Below are 15,312 nucleotides of genomic sequence, written 5' to 3'. Positions count from 1 at the left end.
AATCTATCAGCCACCCCATCTTCCTTACTCCTCCAAACCTACCTCCATGTGAAGCCCGGTTTTAGCCAAACAGAGAAATCTTCAAATAAAGACAAAAGGTTGTTGTATTGTCTTACCTGCACAGGCTGTTCCATTTAGTGATGGGGGGCCCTGAGGGTGGGGCCCCCATGGAGAAGGGTCAGAGAATCCCCAGCCAGGTGGGGTTCTGCTGGGGAGGTGTTTGGAGGAGGGAGAGGAATCTGCAGATCGCTGCCGGCTCACAAGGTGTCACTGGATGGGCATGTGCCTGCCAAGGTTCATGGGCAGGGAGCTGCCTCACCCGGGCCCCCACATCTACCCTTTCCAGAGCTGCTCCACCTTTGTACTCCTAGCATCCACTGCCCATACCTATCCTCTTGTCCAAACCCTGACTGAGATCTGAGGCCTTTCCAGGCCCAGGCTCAGCTGGGGACATACAAGCAAGTGGCTCCAGGGACTCAGTCAGGAGCAGGCCAGGCTGGCTGGAGACAAAACCAGTTCAGCAGAGCCTGGTTCTGGCCAGGGTCCCAGGCTCCCCCTGGCACTCCTCCCTCCAAGGGAGTGAGAGACAGCAGGGGCCCAGCGAGGCACAGGCCTGGGGCAGGGCCCCCTCCTCCCTGCAGTGCAAGCCCAGCTGACAGATGCCAAGGTGCTATTTGCTCACTGCTAGGAGCAAACTTTCTTCTGGACAACAAAATTGCTGAGGGCGGAAGGCAGCAGTACAGGGTAGCAATTAACCCTTGGTGGTCTGGGTGGTGCTGGCTCCCCTGCTGTTTCCTGGAAGCCAGGCCTCAGAGGATAAGGGTGAAAGAGGACCAAGGGTGCTAACCAGTCAGGAAGCCGGAGGGCTGGAGGGGCAGAGAGAGCCCTGTTCTTGTGGAAAGACAGGTATGAGTTACTCTGTCAATCAGCTGTGTGACCAACAGCAAGTCACTGCAGCACTCTGAGCCTCGGTTTCATCATCTGCAAAATGGGGGAGTAGCCCCTACTTCATAGTTTTGTTGGGAAGATAAATGACAAAGCACCTGGCACACAGTAGACCATAAGGACACTGAGCCGGGTGATAAATGTGAGGGAAGTGGGAGGAAGCTGGATGAGTTGCTTTGCCCGGGAGAGTGGGTGGCGGGTCCTGGTCACCCCCAGCATGCCCACAGACATCAATGCACACCCTCTTCCATCACGCACGGGGGTCTCACACCCATTCACAGGAGCTCACATCTTCACAGACGGTACTGCTGAGGCCTTCAGGAAACAGAAACGGGAGCCGACCAACCTCTCTTCCACCCTGTTAGCTGCAAAGCCCTGCTCTGCAACAGAGCAAAAGGATGCGAAAGATACCTTCCCCATTCGGGTCCTGCATGAAGAACCTCTTTAACACCAGCCTTACCACCCGCCTCTCAGCCCGAACAGGGATAGGGAAGATAAGGTGGCTGTTCTAGCCCCTCCTTGACTTTGAAGCCTCACTATCTCTCTCCCAGAAGCATCTACCAGTCAATTATCCCTTTCCCTTTAGGCTCAGCCCAAAGCCGCCTCCTCCAGAAAGCCTCCCTTGACTACTCCAGGCCTTGTGACCACAACCACACTTGACCATTGATGACCTCGGGGCTGTGCCATTCACTGCGCAGACACTGGGGACATGTCAGTTCTCTAGTATCTTTATTATCCATTCCCGGGGGCACTCCTGGCTCCCTAACTCAGGGGTGCAGACGTCTCCCTGCACCATGCCAGGTGTGGTGCGGATTGGGAGGCAGGGGGATGGAGCAGAGAGAGCCCTGGGCTGCCTGTGGCCTTCGCTGAGTCACTGCCCTTCTGTAGGCTCTGCTCTGGAAATGCTGGGGTCAGAGGCAGGTAGAGGGGTCCTTTGTTGGGGAGCAGTCCTGGCTCCCTCTGTCCTCCAGGGGAGCAGCTGGGCCTGAGGAGGAAGCACCCCTGCCCTGGGGTCCCGATGGCCCCAGAAGGCCCATCTCCCCCTGAGAGCAGCGGGCCGCCTCTCCCTGACCTTGGGCTCTGGAAGGTCAGAGCAGCAGAGCAGACTGCCCATTTTCCCCCAGCTCAGGGCCTCGCTGAGGCAGGACAGGCAGGAGGGAGGCCCCGGAGGGCGGGTTTTAGGCCCTGGGCCGGGCACTCAGATGGGGTGCACGAACTGGTAGACGAGGCGCTGGGAGATGTCTGGCTTCCGGATGATGCCCTTCTTGTAATACTGGCGGATGGAGCGGCTTAGCTTGTCATAGTTCATGGCGGGACGATTCTTGCGGATGCCCCACAGCCGGGCCACCTGGGCTGAGTCCTCAATTTTGAAGATGCCTGGAAGAGTAGGAGGGCCCCGAGAGAGCCAGCGGTATGAGTGAGTCGGCAGGAAGGAGAAAGACGCAGACCACCAGGTCAGCCTCGGGGCGAACCAAGAGACCCCGTGCAGAGGCCTCCTTCTGCTCGGGTGGGGCGGGGTGACCAGGGACCCGAATGCTTACTCCCAAGGTGCAGTAGTGGTGAGGGTTAAAGAGATGTGTGCAAAGCAGGTGCCACAGGCCCCAGTGAATGGCAGAGAATACTCTGGAGTCACAAACCTCCCGGCACAGTTGAGTCTGTGTACCTTAGTGGGTTCTCTGGGGCCCTGCGGGCCTGGCCCTTGCCAGCCCCTGCTCCTGTGTGGGGTTTGCGTGCCCTAATCCAAAGTCCTGTGTGGCTCCCAGCAGTGCCCACAGCTCACTTGGCAAGAGCACTCCTCCCCCATTACAGGTGTCCCTGTAGTTCCCAAGCCTGAAACAACATCTTTGCTATTCCCAGGCAGTTTTGGCCTGCGCAGCCCTTTCTGGCGGGATTAATTAATACGAGACGGTGGAGGGAGAGTCGATTTGGAGCTCGTTCCGGGAGCTGTGCTGTACTAAGCTCCTAAGTGAGACAGAGTCTAGCAGGAGACAGATATGGACACAAATTGCACACAGACCCCCCAGGGCCATCTCATGAAAGCTGTGTATTTGGCATCCAGGACAAAGGTGGAGATCAGCTTCACCCCTCTGCCCGCCCCTGCCCCCATGCACAGTGCCTGGCAGAAGCCCCCACAACCTCCATGCTCACTGGCCCTGCAGTGCCCCTTGGGCACCCTGCTCACCCTTCTCCTTGTTGAGCCACCTAATGAAGCGGCCATAGCTGTGGGGCTTGAGTAGCAGCTCCTTGAGGAACTGCCACAGGTGGATGGGCTGCCCGGAGCATGACGAGTCCACCTCGCTGTCGGTCCAGCTCTCCTCACTGGTCGAGGCTGGGTGGCCAGGGAGGGGGGCAGTGAGTGGGAAGGGGAGGCCAGTCCCTGCTTCAGTGGCAGCCACCCCTCCACCCTACCCGAGCCCCGCCCCCGCCCTGCCCCTGCCTGGCTCACCGCAGTAGTGAATCGCCCCAGGTGAAGTCCGCTCTTTCATCCAGGCCGCTGCAGGGCAAGGAGAGGGGGTTGGGGACCCAGGAGAGGTGGAGGAGGGGAGGCGTTTGGGTGGGACTGTGGGGCCACAGGAGCCCCTTTGTGGCTGGGGGTTGCCCCTGAGGCTCCCTGCCACAGTCCCTGCCTCCTGCCAACCTGGGGAGGCAAGCTGGTTACAAGAAGCTGCTTCCTGGACGAAAATTCAGGATTTCAGCGCTGGGAGGGGCCATAGAGGGCTTGCACGCATCCGCTTGTTCAGATGAGGACATCTGACATGGGGGCTTGCCAGGGCTGGGGCAGGGCACTGGTCTCTGACAGGGTCATATGAGTGGGCCCTGCTTCTTACTCCTTGACTCATCGAGCAGGCACCATCTCCTCCAAAGCACCCGGCCCTGTGCAGGCAGCAGTGGGTGCCCAATGAGATTGAGACAATTTAGACACTCAGGGGCTGACACGCAGCCATTAGAAACTTAGGGCAGGCCGGGCGCGGAGGCTCACGCCTGTAGTCCCAGCACTTCAGGAGGCCGAGGTGGGTGGACTGCTCGAGCCCAGGAGTTTGAGACCAGCCTGGCCAACATGGTGAAAACCCGTCTCTACCAAAAAATACAAAAGTGAGCAGTGTGGTGGTCCACCTGTAGACTCAGCTACTCAGGAGATTGGGGTGGGAGGATCCAGTGAAACCAGGAAGTCGAGGCTACAGTGAGCTGTGACTGTGCCACTGTACTCCAGCCTGGGCAACAGAGTAAGACCCTGTCTCAAAAAACAAAAACTAAAATTAAAGCAGGGCCGCTTTAATTTTAGCAGAGTATAAAATTAAAGACATACTGTGTTTTTAATACCAAGACATACTGTGGTATGCAGAGCAGTGTAATACTCTGCTACTATTTATGTCAAAAAAATATAAGAAGAAGAAGAACTGCATATATGTATATGTGCTTGAATATTCATAGACTTTCCCTGGAGAGATACTCAAGAAACTGGTAAGAGTGGTTGCCTCTAGGGAGGGGGTTGGAAGCTGGGGGTCAGGAGCAGGAGGGAGAAGCTGTTTATGGTACACTACTTTTCACTATGGTCTATTTTATAACATGCACGTTTATTACTTATTTAATAAAACAAACAAACAAACAAACAAAAACAAAGGAAAACAAAATTTTAAAAGGAAAAAGGACTTCCTAGCGTCCACGGTTGTCCCCAGCTCTGACACCCTGCATCCTCACAGTCTGACTTCTACCTTTTAACCTCCCGGGTGCTCTGTCCCAAAGCTCTGGGGCCTTGACCAGGACTGGGAGTGGGTTGGGGTGAGGAGTGCACCAGGATCCAGGAGGCAGCTGAAACTGGGGCTGAGATTCAGAGTGGAGTCCAGCTGGGGGCCAAGGGGCTGCTGCCCCAGCAGAGGGCAAACTCCTGGCCAGCATCCTGTCCCTGGCTTGGAGCCTGGGAGGGGCTGCTCCCACCCACGCCACATCCTACCTGACTTCCAGATGTCCAGGTGGGCGTGCAGCACATCCCCACCCAGGGGCGAGCGCTGGCGGAACTGCTCCTCCGACATGGCGCACAGCTCCTTGCCCGCCAGCTCCTGGAACGCCTTGCCCACAGGGGGCAGCCGGTATTGGTGCTCTGTCCACAGGAGCCACTTCTGCACATTGCCGGGACTCCAGTCCACGGGATCTGGGCAAGAGGCATCCCCTCAGCTCAGGGGCAGCCTGAGAGCACCACCCCAAATACAGCCCCCCCTGCTGTGATGGGGCACCCACGGGAACCTGTGGCCTGAGACCTTGTGCTCCTGGGGGTGGGGGTAGGTCAGCCCCTGAGGGCCCCTGTGGAAGTGGGTACCCAAGAAGAGAGTGGGGCGAGAGGAAGGAACCAGGGCCCTAAAAAATGAACTTGGCTCAGGGCAGGGTAACCTGGTGCATCTGTACTTCCCGCCTCACTCAGGCCTTGGGTCCTCCCAGATCCCTCCAGCCTCTCCAAAGGACCTTTCGAGGGAGCCCCAGCCCCGGAGGGACAGTGACACTCTACCGGAAACACCTGGGCTTCTCCATCAGGTACTTCTTGCCTTTCCCAAACCCCTCAAGGAACCAGAGAAACACCCATCTGGGAATTAGTCTTAGAGCCCCACCATTCCCTCCAGCCCCTGTATCTTACAGATAAGGAAACTGAGGCACAGGGCACTCTATCCCCTTGTCCTCCACGGAATAAAGGGCTGGACACACAGGAGCTGCTCCGTGCACGTGTTAAATAAGTAAATGCAGGGCACAGGATGGTCATGGGGCAGCCACAGGCCCCAGAGGCCAGGAGGGGAGCCCTCGGCTAGGTCCTAGATATCCCCCTAGGGTGTTCCTCTGAGGTGAGCCTCATAGGCCTACAGGTGGGGGATAGGCTGGTGGGCATGGTCACAATAGGGCCTCCAAGTGAACACCATGGTCCAGCCAGTGTCCCAGCTGAGTGACCTGCAGGCTGGGCTGCCCCCACTTAATAAGCCCATTTTCCTCCCCGAGGTCAAAGCCATTTGTTCCTGTTCCCATTGTTCAGGGAGCAGGGCCCTCCCCTCCCTAGCCCTGTGGGTGGGGAGGAGGCCTGTGGGAGAACTCCTGGAGTCGGCCTGGCATGGGCATTGGGAAACTGGAGGACTGGGGCATCGGCAGGAGCAGCTTCAAATGAGGACATCAACGGGGCAGCTTTGGGGACAGGGGCCAGGCCTGAGGAATGCATGAAGACCCCTGCTTCCCAGGGAAAGGTGCACAGAGTTGAGTGCTGCAATGTCAGGGCCTGAAGACCGAGGGACATGGGTCAGGCCTGCCTGAAGCTGGAGAGGTGACGGCAGGACAGAGGACTAGAGACTCAGCAGCCCCCCCGCCCACAGCATCAGCTCCATAATCACGCCTTCCAGGTCTGGCTGATAGACACATGTATGCCAGGCCCTGGGACGTCCCCTCCTCATCAGGGCCTTCCATCCCACCAGACCAGTGACACATTTCTCTATTTATTTGTGATCTGTTTCCCTCACTATAACGTCAGCCCTACAAACACAGGGACTTTGTGTTCTGTTCACCACTCAATTCCCCAGTCCTAGAATAAGGCTTGGCATATTAGGAACTGCTTTTTGGCCCAGAGAGGCAGCTCATGCCTGTAATCCCAGCACTTTGGGAGGTCAAGGCAGACAGATCACCTGAGGTCAGAAGTTCGAGACCAGCCTGGCCAACATGGTGATACCCCCATCTCTACTAAAAATACAAAAATTAGCTGGGTGTGGTGGTGGGCACCTGTAATCCCAGCTACTCAGGAGGCTGAGGCAGGAGAACACTTGAACCCAGAGGCGGAGGTGGCAGTGAACTGAGATCACGCCACTGCACTCCAGCCTTGGTGATAGAGCGGAGATCCTGTCAAAAAAAAAAAAAAAAAAAAAAGAGGCCGGGCGCGGTAGCTCAGGCCTGTAATCCCAGCACTCTGGGAGGCCGAGGTGGGCGGAGGTGGCAGTGAACTGAGATCACGCCACTGCACTCCAGCCTTGGTGATAGAGCGGAGATCCTGTCAAAAAAAAAAAAAAAAAAAAAGAGGCCGGGCATGGTAGCTCAGGCCTGTAATCCCAGCACTCTGGGAGGCCGAGGTGGGCGGATCACGAGGTCAGGGGATGGAGACCATCCTGGCTAACACGGTGAAACCTCGTCTCTACTAAAAATACAAAAATTAACTGGGCGTGGTGGCGGGCACCTGTAGTCCCAGCTATTCGGGAGGCTGAGGCAGGAGAATTGCATGAACCCCGGAGGCAGAGCTTGCAGTGAGCCAAGATTGCGCCATTGCACTCCAGCCTGGGCGACAGAGCGAGACTCCGTCTCAGAAAGAAGGAAGAAGGAAGAAGGAAGAAGGAGGAAGAAATGCTTCTTATTGAACAACTGTTTATTGAGCATCAATTATGTTCAAGGTGCTATCCTAGCATCTGGAGATGGAGTGATGAACAAAACACATGAAAATCCCTGCCTTTGTGGAGTGTACATTCCAGTAGAGGACACAGAGAGTGAGCGAGGTCAATAGATATGATGCAGCACGACTGAGGAGAGTAAGTGCTATGAGAGGAAGCAGGTGGGAACAGGAGGTAGGGGTGTGGGCAGAAATTTTAGAAATTTTTCTTCTTTCTTTTTTCTTTTTCTTTTTTTTTTTTTTTTTCCATTTTTTGTTTGTTTTCTTTACCATGTCCTGTGCTCATGGGCAGCAATTTTAATGGAGGGGTCAGGGAAGGCCTCAGGCGGATGGTGCCATCTGAGCCAAGACCTGAAGGAAGTGAGCCACGCAGATATTTGGGGGAAGAGCGTTCTAGGCTGAAGAAGCAGCAGCGTAGTGAGTGTTGTGGGAACAAAGAGGCCAGTGTGGCTGGAGCAGAGTGAATGAGGGGAGAGCGGAGTCCAAGAGGAGGTGGGGGGGCACAGAGCTTGAATTCATATCATTCAGCACCTACCAGCGGGGACACTAGGCTGGCATGGTTGGGACACTAGAGATGGATAGAAACCTTCCCAGCCCTGGCTCACAGCTGACTGTGTGTAGAAGTGCCAGCATCCCTGAAGTTGCCCGTGGCTGGGCCAGAGGTGGCCAGAGTCCATCCAGCAGTACCCCGACCCACCCCAGCAACCTCAGCCTTGCCTGCGACCCCTCTTACGGAAGCGGGCACAGGGAGAGGGCTCACCTGCGGTGATGTTGAGCAGCTTGCAGGCCGTCTCGATGTCCTTGAGCACTTCGCCCACCACCATGGACTGCACCTGCTCCAGTGAGTGCTCCTCCAAGGTCAGCCCGCTGGGCGCCAAGTCCAGGCTGCCCCCTGGGGCTTGGCTGTCAATGACCGGGCACTGCTCAGGCTCCTCAGGTGGCTCCTCCCTACTGCTGGCCCCAGGCACCTTGGCTGCCCAGCTGCTGTCCTCGGAGTACAGCATGTCAAAGTAGGAGAGGTAGAAGGCGGACAGGCCCTGCTCGGGCGTGGCGGGTGGACTGGGACTCCAGTCCCGTCTCTCGAGACCCACTGCCCCCGCTGCCACCTTCTCCAAGCCTGTCCGCGACACTGTGTCGGGGGGCAGCAGGAGGTGGCTGGGGGACACGCTGCTCAGACCCGGGCTGGCGCTGCCCATGCCGCTGCTGTTCGGGCTGGCGGCTGTGTCTACGGAAATGAAAGAGGACTCAGGTTTGACGGTTTCTCCATCCCTGTGGGGGCCGCTAAGCTGGTTATGGGGATGAGGGGCCCTGTGGACAGTGGGCTGGGCCTGGGACAGAGTTCGGGGCTTCCGGGTCACTGGGCAGCCAGGACATGGTTGGGCAGACAGGCCTTCTGTCTGGGAAAGACAGCGAGGTAGGAGCGGGCGCAGGACTGGAAATGGATCGCTCCCTCGATCCCCAAGGAAGCCAGGCTAGCTGGGACAGCAAAGCTCCACACATACTGTGCTTAGAACAGCCTTCTGAGGTTCCTGACCTCATTCAGCCCTCACAATGGAAGGCATGATTGCCCCATTTGGCGGATGAGCAAACTGAGGTGGGGACAAGGGGCCCTCAATGTCCACATCTTTCCTGCTGTAGCAAAGCTTGTTTTTCTTCTGCCCTTGACAAGGATAGGAGTGGAGGTGGCAGGCAGAGGCCACCATCCTAAAGGTGGCCATCATCTTCACCAGCAGGGGAAAGAAGAGAGGAACAAGGCGGGGGTGTGATGGGGTAGAAACCCTCCCACACGCCGGGCAGTTGACCAGCCCTTGCCCTCCCACGGGGCCATCTGGGGGATCTAAGTAAACTCAGCACTCTCGAGGTGGCCTCTGAGCAAGAGCTCACGGGTGTGCGTCTCCCCATACCCCGGGTTGGTGCATGGTACCCACCTCCCCTTATCCTCCCTTGGAAGGTGCTGCCCCCAGGGCCCCTTCCAGCTCCCAGAGCCCTCTACTATCCCCGATGCCTGGAGGAGCATGTGGCCACCCGGAGGCAGTGCCACATGCCAGGCTTTCCAGGGGGAGCAGCGGTGGTGGCGAGATGGGGCAGGGCTCCAGGAAACACCTAAAACCCTTAGCAACTCAGCTACCTGCTCCTCACTGCTGGCCCAAGGCCCTCCAGGGGGAACCATCTGGCCTCAACACAAGCAGTCAGAGGCCTTGCTTCCCACGGGTTCCCCAAGGGCTGCCCAGGCCCTTTTCCCTGAACCCCCATCAGAGTGCACAGTTTGGGTGAGAAGGGGGACTGGAGAGGTGCGCAAGCACTGATACCCCAGGATATTCTGGGATGGTAATGATGTGGGGACCTGAGACTTAAGAATACATCAAGACAGGCCCGGCACAGTAGCTCACGCCTGTAAGCCCAGCACTTTGGGAGGCAGAGGCGGGCGGATCACCTGAGGCCAGGAGTTTGAGACCAGCCTGGCCAACATGGTGAAACCCCGTCCCTACTAAAAATACAAAAATTAGCTGGGCAGGTGGTGGGTGCCTGATTCTCCTGTCTCAGCTACTCTGGAGGCTTGAACGCAGGAGGTGGCTGCAGTGAGGCGAGATCGTGCCACTGCACTCCAGCCTGGGCGACAGAGCAAAACTCTGTCTCAACAACAACAACAACAACAACAACAACAAAACAAAGAATACATCAAGCCAGAGGCAGACGATTACCAACAGATACACACTCCTAATAATACAGAGAACCAGTTAGGGAGGAGGAAAGGAGCAGATCAACCTGTTAAGGGCAAGTTAATTTGTGTCCTTTCTCAAGGGTTATTTATATTTTCAAGTGGTGGTTCTCAAAATGTGCTGTCTGGGCCAGCAGAACCAGCGCCACCTGGGAGCTTGCTAGAAACCTGGATTCTCAGGTACTTCAGAACCACTGAATCAGCAGCTCTGGGGGAGACTCCGCAGTCTGGTTTAACTGGCCTCTGGGTGATTCTCACGCATGTTCAAATTTAAGGATCTCTGCTTTAAAGGCAACTGGCCAGTGTCGGGGAAGGCTTTAATCAAAACACTGAAATCCTCTCTAACAGTGACATTTATGGTGCCCTACTGGGACAGCGGGCGGGGAAGGGGGCTCCCCGATCCATCTCCAGTTACCCTGTGGGACTGACCCGCACAGCCTCCGTATGCAGCTGGCATTTGCTTCTGCAGGTGGGACAAGGGAAAGAAGCCAGTTTGGAAGACACCTCCCCTTTGGTAGGGCCACAGCTAGCCCATTTAATTTCACACAACTGAGAAAATGACATCCCTTCCCCCTGGATAGCTTGACGAATGGAGCCCGGGTAGAATTTCAGCTCCCTCTGCCCACCCTCCTGTACAGTGCAACCTTCCCAGTGTTACATGGCAGCCCTGCAGCTTCCTGTGGGGGAGAAAATGCCAGCAGGAGGGAAGGGTGTTCCCTTTGATTTCAACTCTCCCATTCAAGGGCTCCTTTAAGTGACAAGGAAGGAAAGGTCAGGGTGGGGTGGGGTGGGCAGAGACCGAGGCGGGGCTGGGGATGTGGGGGACAGAGGGCAGACCTGGAATCATGTCAAGTCCTTCTGTGCAAACACTCGTGTGTGCTGTGGGCTCACATTATTGACTCAGGCAGTGCCAACAGCTCGCTCTGCCCCTGGGCCCCACCCTGGCCGGTGCCCATGCCCTACCCGCTAGGTGGCTCCACCCCTGGGGACTCCCCCCTGCAGCCCCCCACCCCTCCTTCATCACCCCCTGCCTGCCTCCCGCCCCGTCCACATCCCCAGAGCCCCTATGCCTGCCACGTTAGGACAGTCTCTGCCAACACCCTGGGCGCCATGCCAGGGAGACAGAAGCTTTTCCAAGAAGCAGAACTCGCTTCCCTTGCGGCCCTCCTGTTTGCTTGGCCTCAGCCACAGGTAGGACGGGAGGCAGCTTCTGTGTTTCAGGCATGGTTGTGTGAGGGGTCGGTGGGGATGAATGGGCAGGGCAGGTGGCAGCATTTGCCAGGAAGGGATATAATGACACATCCTTGACACATTTGCTGAGTGCGTGCGAAACCCTCACATCCGTCCCCTCACCAGTAGAAAGGCAGCACAGGCCTTATTCTCTTTTTTTTGAGGTAGGGTCTCGCTCTGCTGCCCAGGCTAGAATGCAGGGGCGCAATGATGGCTCACTGCAGCCTTGACCTCCTGGGCTCAAGTGATCCTCCTGTTTCAGCCTCCCAAGTAGCTGGGACTACAGGCGTGCGCCATCATGCCTGGCTAATTTTTTAAATCTGTTGTAGAGACGTGGTCTCACTACGTTGCCCAGGCTGGTCTCGAACTCCTGGGCTCAAGGGATCCCCCCGCTTCAGCCTCCCAAAGTGCTGGGACGACAGGCACAAGCTACCTCGTCTGGCCCAGCTCTTATTCTCATCCCTATTCTGCTAACGGGGAAGTCAAGGTGCAGAGAGGTAAATCCCCAAATCCAGGTCTTCTGACTCCTGGCTCAGGCTGCTTCCCCCTCTACACCCCACATTCCAGCTTGACCTTGCCCTATACCTAAATGCCAAGGAATCTACTCCCCACCAAGCCTCAGTCCTAGCTCCAACGCTTCCCTGATGAAAAATAAGTTAATGGTTAACTGTGTGGCCGGAGGAAAGGTTCGACTCTCCGCAGATTGCGGGTGGTGGGGAATGCTCCGTCCCCAGGGCAGCCCAGGCCTGGAGTAGGGGGGCTCGGTTTACTGGTCAGGGAGCCAGGGCTGGTGTGCCCAACCTACAACTAGGCATCTCCAGGTTCTGGGCTGGCCTCTGGAGGGAAGAAGAGAGGACAGCATTGCGAGCCCCTGGCAGTGAGCACCAGTGCCATGTCCAGGGCTTTCACCCACATCACCCGCTTTCCTACCCACAGCCCCAGCGTGACATGGACTCCAGAGCCCTGCTTTATAGATGCTGACAGTGAGGCTCAGGGAGTCTGTGCAGCTTGCCCGGGGTTCTTCCTGACCAGGCGTGGGTTCTGCTCACTGGACCACACTCTCTCTGAGGCGCAGGCTCTGGCCAGTCCCATCTTCCTAGGGGATCTGCCCACCTCCTGACTGGGTTCCTTGATGCTCTAAAGTCTGTCCCCAGCTCTTGGCTGTTCATTCCACCCCACTGTTCACTTCCCTGCAGCACCCTTTCATCAGACCCCCCTGTGCTCAAGAACCTCGCATGGCTCCCCACTGCCTCCCCTGCCCCACTCCAGTGGCTGGCGCCCACCTCTGAGTCCACCTCCTACCTAGCCCAGATAATCAGAGCTGGAAGGGGTCACATATTATGTGATTGTTTCATAGAATGGGAACAAGGAAGCTCAGAGTGGGGAAGCGATTCATGTGCTTCTTAGCAGCAGGGTCCAGACCAGAACCAGGGATTGACATAGTGACCGCAAATCCAAGCTCTAACGAGAATGGCATTTCATATCCGCCCCTGTGCTGTGGGCACAACATGGCTATTTTGTAAGACGCCCCTTCCTTCTCATCACAATTCATCCCAAAGCCCTCCTGTCCCAGCAAGCCCTTCCTAACAGCTCCTTCCTGTGACTTTCCAGGCTCACCTCATCTGTGCCATGCAATTCAGCCCAGGATTAAATCCATCAGTGACGGTCTGCCCATGGGGACACATCTGCACTGGAAAAGCTGAGGCTCAAAGAATGGCAGGGAGGTGCCCGTAGTCACACAGCACAGCCAAGGCCAGACCAGAGGCCTCCTGACACTCAGGCCACTGCTCCGTAGGCCGAGGGTCCTGGGACGTGCCAGGCGTCTGCCATGTCCATGGTCCTCAGATGGCAGGCCCCAGCGTTCCTACAGCCTTGGCCTGCCAGCCCCATGGGCTGCCGTCTCCTGAGCGATGCCTCCAGCTCCCAAACCTCGAGTTGATCTCTTCTGGATTAAGCCACATGTCTGGATTAAGGCTCAGCGTGTCCTGGCTCCCTCCTGCTCCAGAGGCCCCGGATCCCACTCCAGACAAAGAAAGTTTGGTAACAGCTGGTGGAGGCCAAGGCCCAGAGACAGGAGCAGATTGGTGGGGTGGCGGCCAGGGGGATTAGCCACCTTGGGCCCCTTCTCTCAGCGCCTTCCATTCCCCCAGGAAGGAAGATTAAGGAAAGAGAGCAGAGGGACCCAAAATGAGAGATTTAGTGCAGCTTTTCCTGCCACTACCCTCTGCCTACTCTCACCCCTCAGGGCTAGGAATGTGCCCCTTGAACCCTCTGCCTCCCAGGTTTTCACTCCCACACCCCAAGTGGCACTAGCAAAAGATGCCCTCCCTGACAGCTCCGAAACACGGTTTCCGGGAATGGAGTCACCTGGGAGGCCTTTGCTAAGGACCCAGGTTGCTGTGGGGGTTGGAGCCTGTCTTCCACATCCTGCTTGGTCCCAGCTCTCAGGCCCTACCTCCTGGCGGGGTGGTGTGGGGTAAATGTACCCTCGCCCCCACCTCAATCCTGAGACCCAATGCCAGCCCACCCAGAGCCCAGGACCCCGGCTTTAGTCCCCACTGAGAAGAGCGCTGAGGGAACGACAGAGATAGTCACTCTGGCCCTGGTGCTCAGCCCCCAGCCAGCGTCACTCCAGGAGGAAGAGGTCTGATGGGGAACAGACCTCCTCTGGCTTTCCCACGTGGCCTGCTGAGCTGGCTGTCAGCCCCTCCCTCCACCCATCCAAGCCTCTGGGCCCCCTTAAATGGGCTGGAGTCAGGGGCCGTGGAGGTGGGGCCAGGACTTGGCCAGGAGCCATGCAGAGTGGGCAGGGGCCACACAGGCCTGCCCCGGTCAGCACCTTGGAGAAGAGCTGGGCTACCCAGGCCGCAGGAAGTCCCAGCCAAGGCCACGACCAGGCCCAGCCACAGCAGCATGTCTGGCTTCTCTGAACCCCCTGACCCCTGCCCTACCCCATCCCCTCAGGGCCCCTGCCTCTCTCTTGCCCTGCCGTTCCTCCCACCCCTTCTCTCTTCCTCCAACCCTCCCATAGGGAGGACCTCGCCGCAACCTCGCCCTTCAAACTGCTCTTCAAACTAGCTGGACCCAAGAGAAGCGCCAGACCCCCTCCTCATGGCCCACCATTCACTGCCCAGAGCACCGCCTCTGCCCACTGGACAGACCACTCCTCTGCCCAGGAAGGGGGCCCAGGCTGCCACCTCTGGGCCAGCAGCTCCTGCCCTGTCAAGCACCGCATTGTGGCCATCTCCAAGCGCCTGCTTCCCCAGGGTCTCCAAGGGCAGAAGAAGGGAGCGGGGCGGTGGCTGAGTGAGAGAGGCCTTGCTGTCTTGGACTCAGCATGAGAGTAGAGGAGGTGGGTTTCTTCTAGACCCCCTGGTTTTCCCCACCTCCTCTGGGCACAGGCCTGTCCAGGCCACCTGTCCCCCTAACTTTTGCAGGAGCCCTGATCTGTGTGAGTTTCACCTTGGGGAGCTAGCTAGTGGGCCCAGGAGTTGGGTTCTGTGGGGGGAAGTACAGGGGAGTGGGTGAGGCTTTGTGGGGTGGGTGGGAAGCTGGGGGCGGGGCCACGTAGCAGGAGGACAGGGCACAGGAAGCCAAAGTGGAGGGCCAGGGGACCCCAGTGGTTTTGCTCTTCCCACAGTTCCCACGGGCAGCAGGAACACATCTGCATCGGTGAAGCCTCCTCTGTGCCGTGCTGCGTGGGCAGCCCGGGTGTCCACACACACCCTCACTGACACCACGTCCAGCGCTTGCTGGGACAGGAGGAAGGTCAAACTGAATAAACTGCTTTGCCGGGCCCTCCCAGCTGGGCCAGCCAGCATTATTCCCACTTGACGGACAAGGGCGCTGTGACCTGCTATGGGGCACCTGTCCATGCGTGAGCGAGCAGGGACTCGAACTCAAGACTCGGCTCCACCTTCCTTTCTGCTGGTGCTGACAGACCCGGCACCTTCTAGCTCCTAAGGTCGCCCCTGTTGACCATCCCCTTTGCCTCTGCTCAGGCCACCTGCCAACCCAG

The 15,312-nt window shown here is 57.7% G+C and overlaps 1 protein-coding gene across 1 annotated transcript in view; it reads right to left on the bottom strand.

Moving 5' to 3' along the window:
• Positions 1-708: 708 nt before the first annotated feature.
• Positions 709-15,312, bottom strand: part of LOC105474484 (SAM pointed domain containing ETS transcription factor) — a 34,672-nt gene continuing 20,068 nt past the window's right edge. The window contains exons 3-7 of the mRNA XM_011729167.3: positions 8,106-8,570; positions 4,898-5,095; positions 3,392-3,439; positions 3,128-3,274; positions 709-2,322 (exon numbers count right to left, since the gene is read on the bottom strand). Of these exons, the coding sequence (XP_011727469.1) occupies positions 2,144-2,322; positions 3,128-3,274; positions 3,392-3,439; positions 4,898-5,095; positions 8,106-8,541 (1,008 nt within the window). The 5' untranslated portion in view covers positions 8,542-8,570 and the 3' untranslated portion in view covers positions 709-2,143. The remainder of the gene's footprint in view (positions 2,323-3,127; positions 3,275-3,391; positions 3,440-4,897; positions 5,096-8,105; positions 8,571-15,312) is intronic.

Source organism: Macaca nemestrina, chromosome 5 (assembly GCF_043159975.1).
Source record: "Macaca nemestrina isolate mMacNem1 chromosome 5, mMacNem.hap1, whole genome shotgun sequence".
Lineage (NCBI taxonomy): Eukaryota > Metazoa > Chordata > Mammalia > Primates > Cercopithecidae > Macaca > Macaca nemestrina.
The sequence above is the reverse complement of the archived record's forward strand: the minus strand, read 5'-3'. Positions and strand labels throughout refer to the sequence as shown.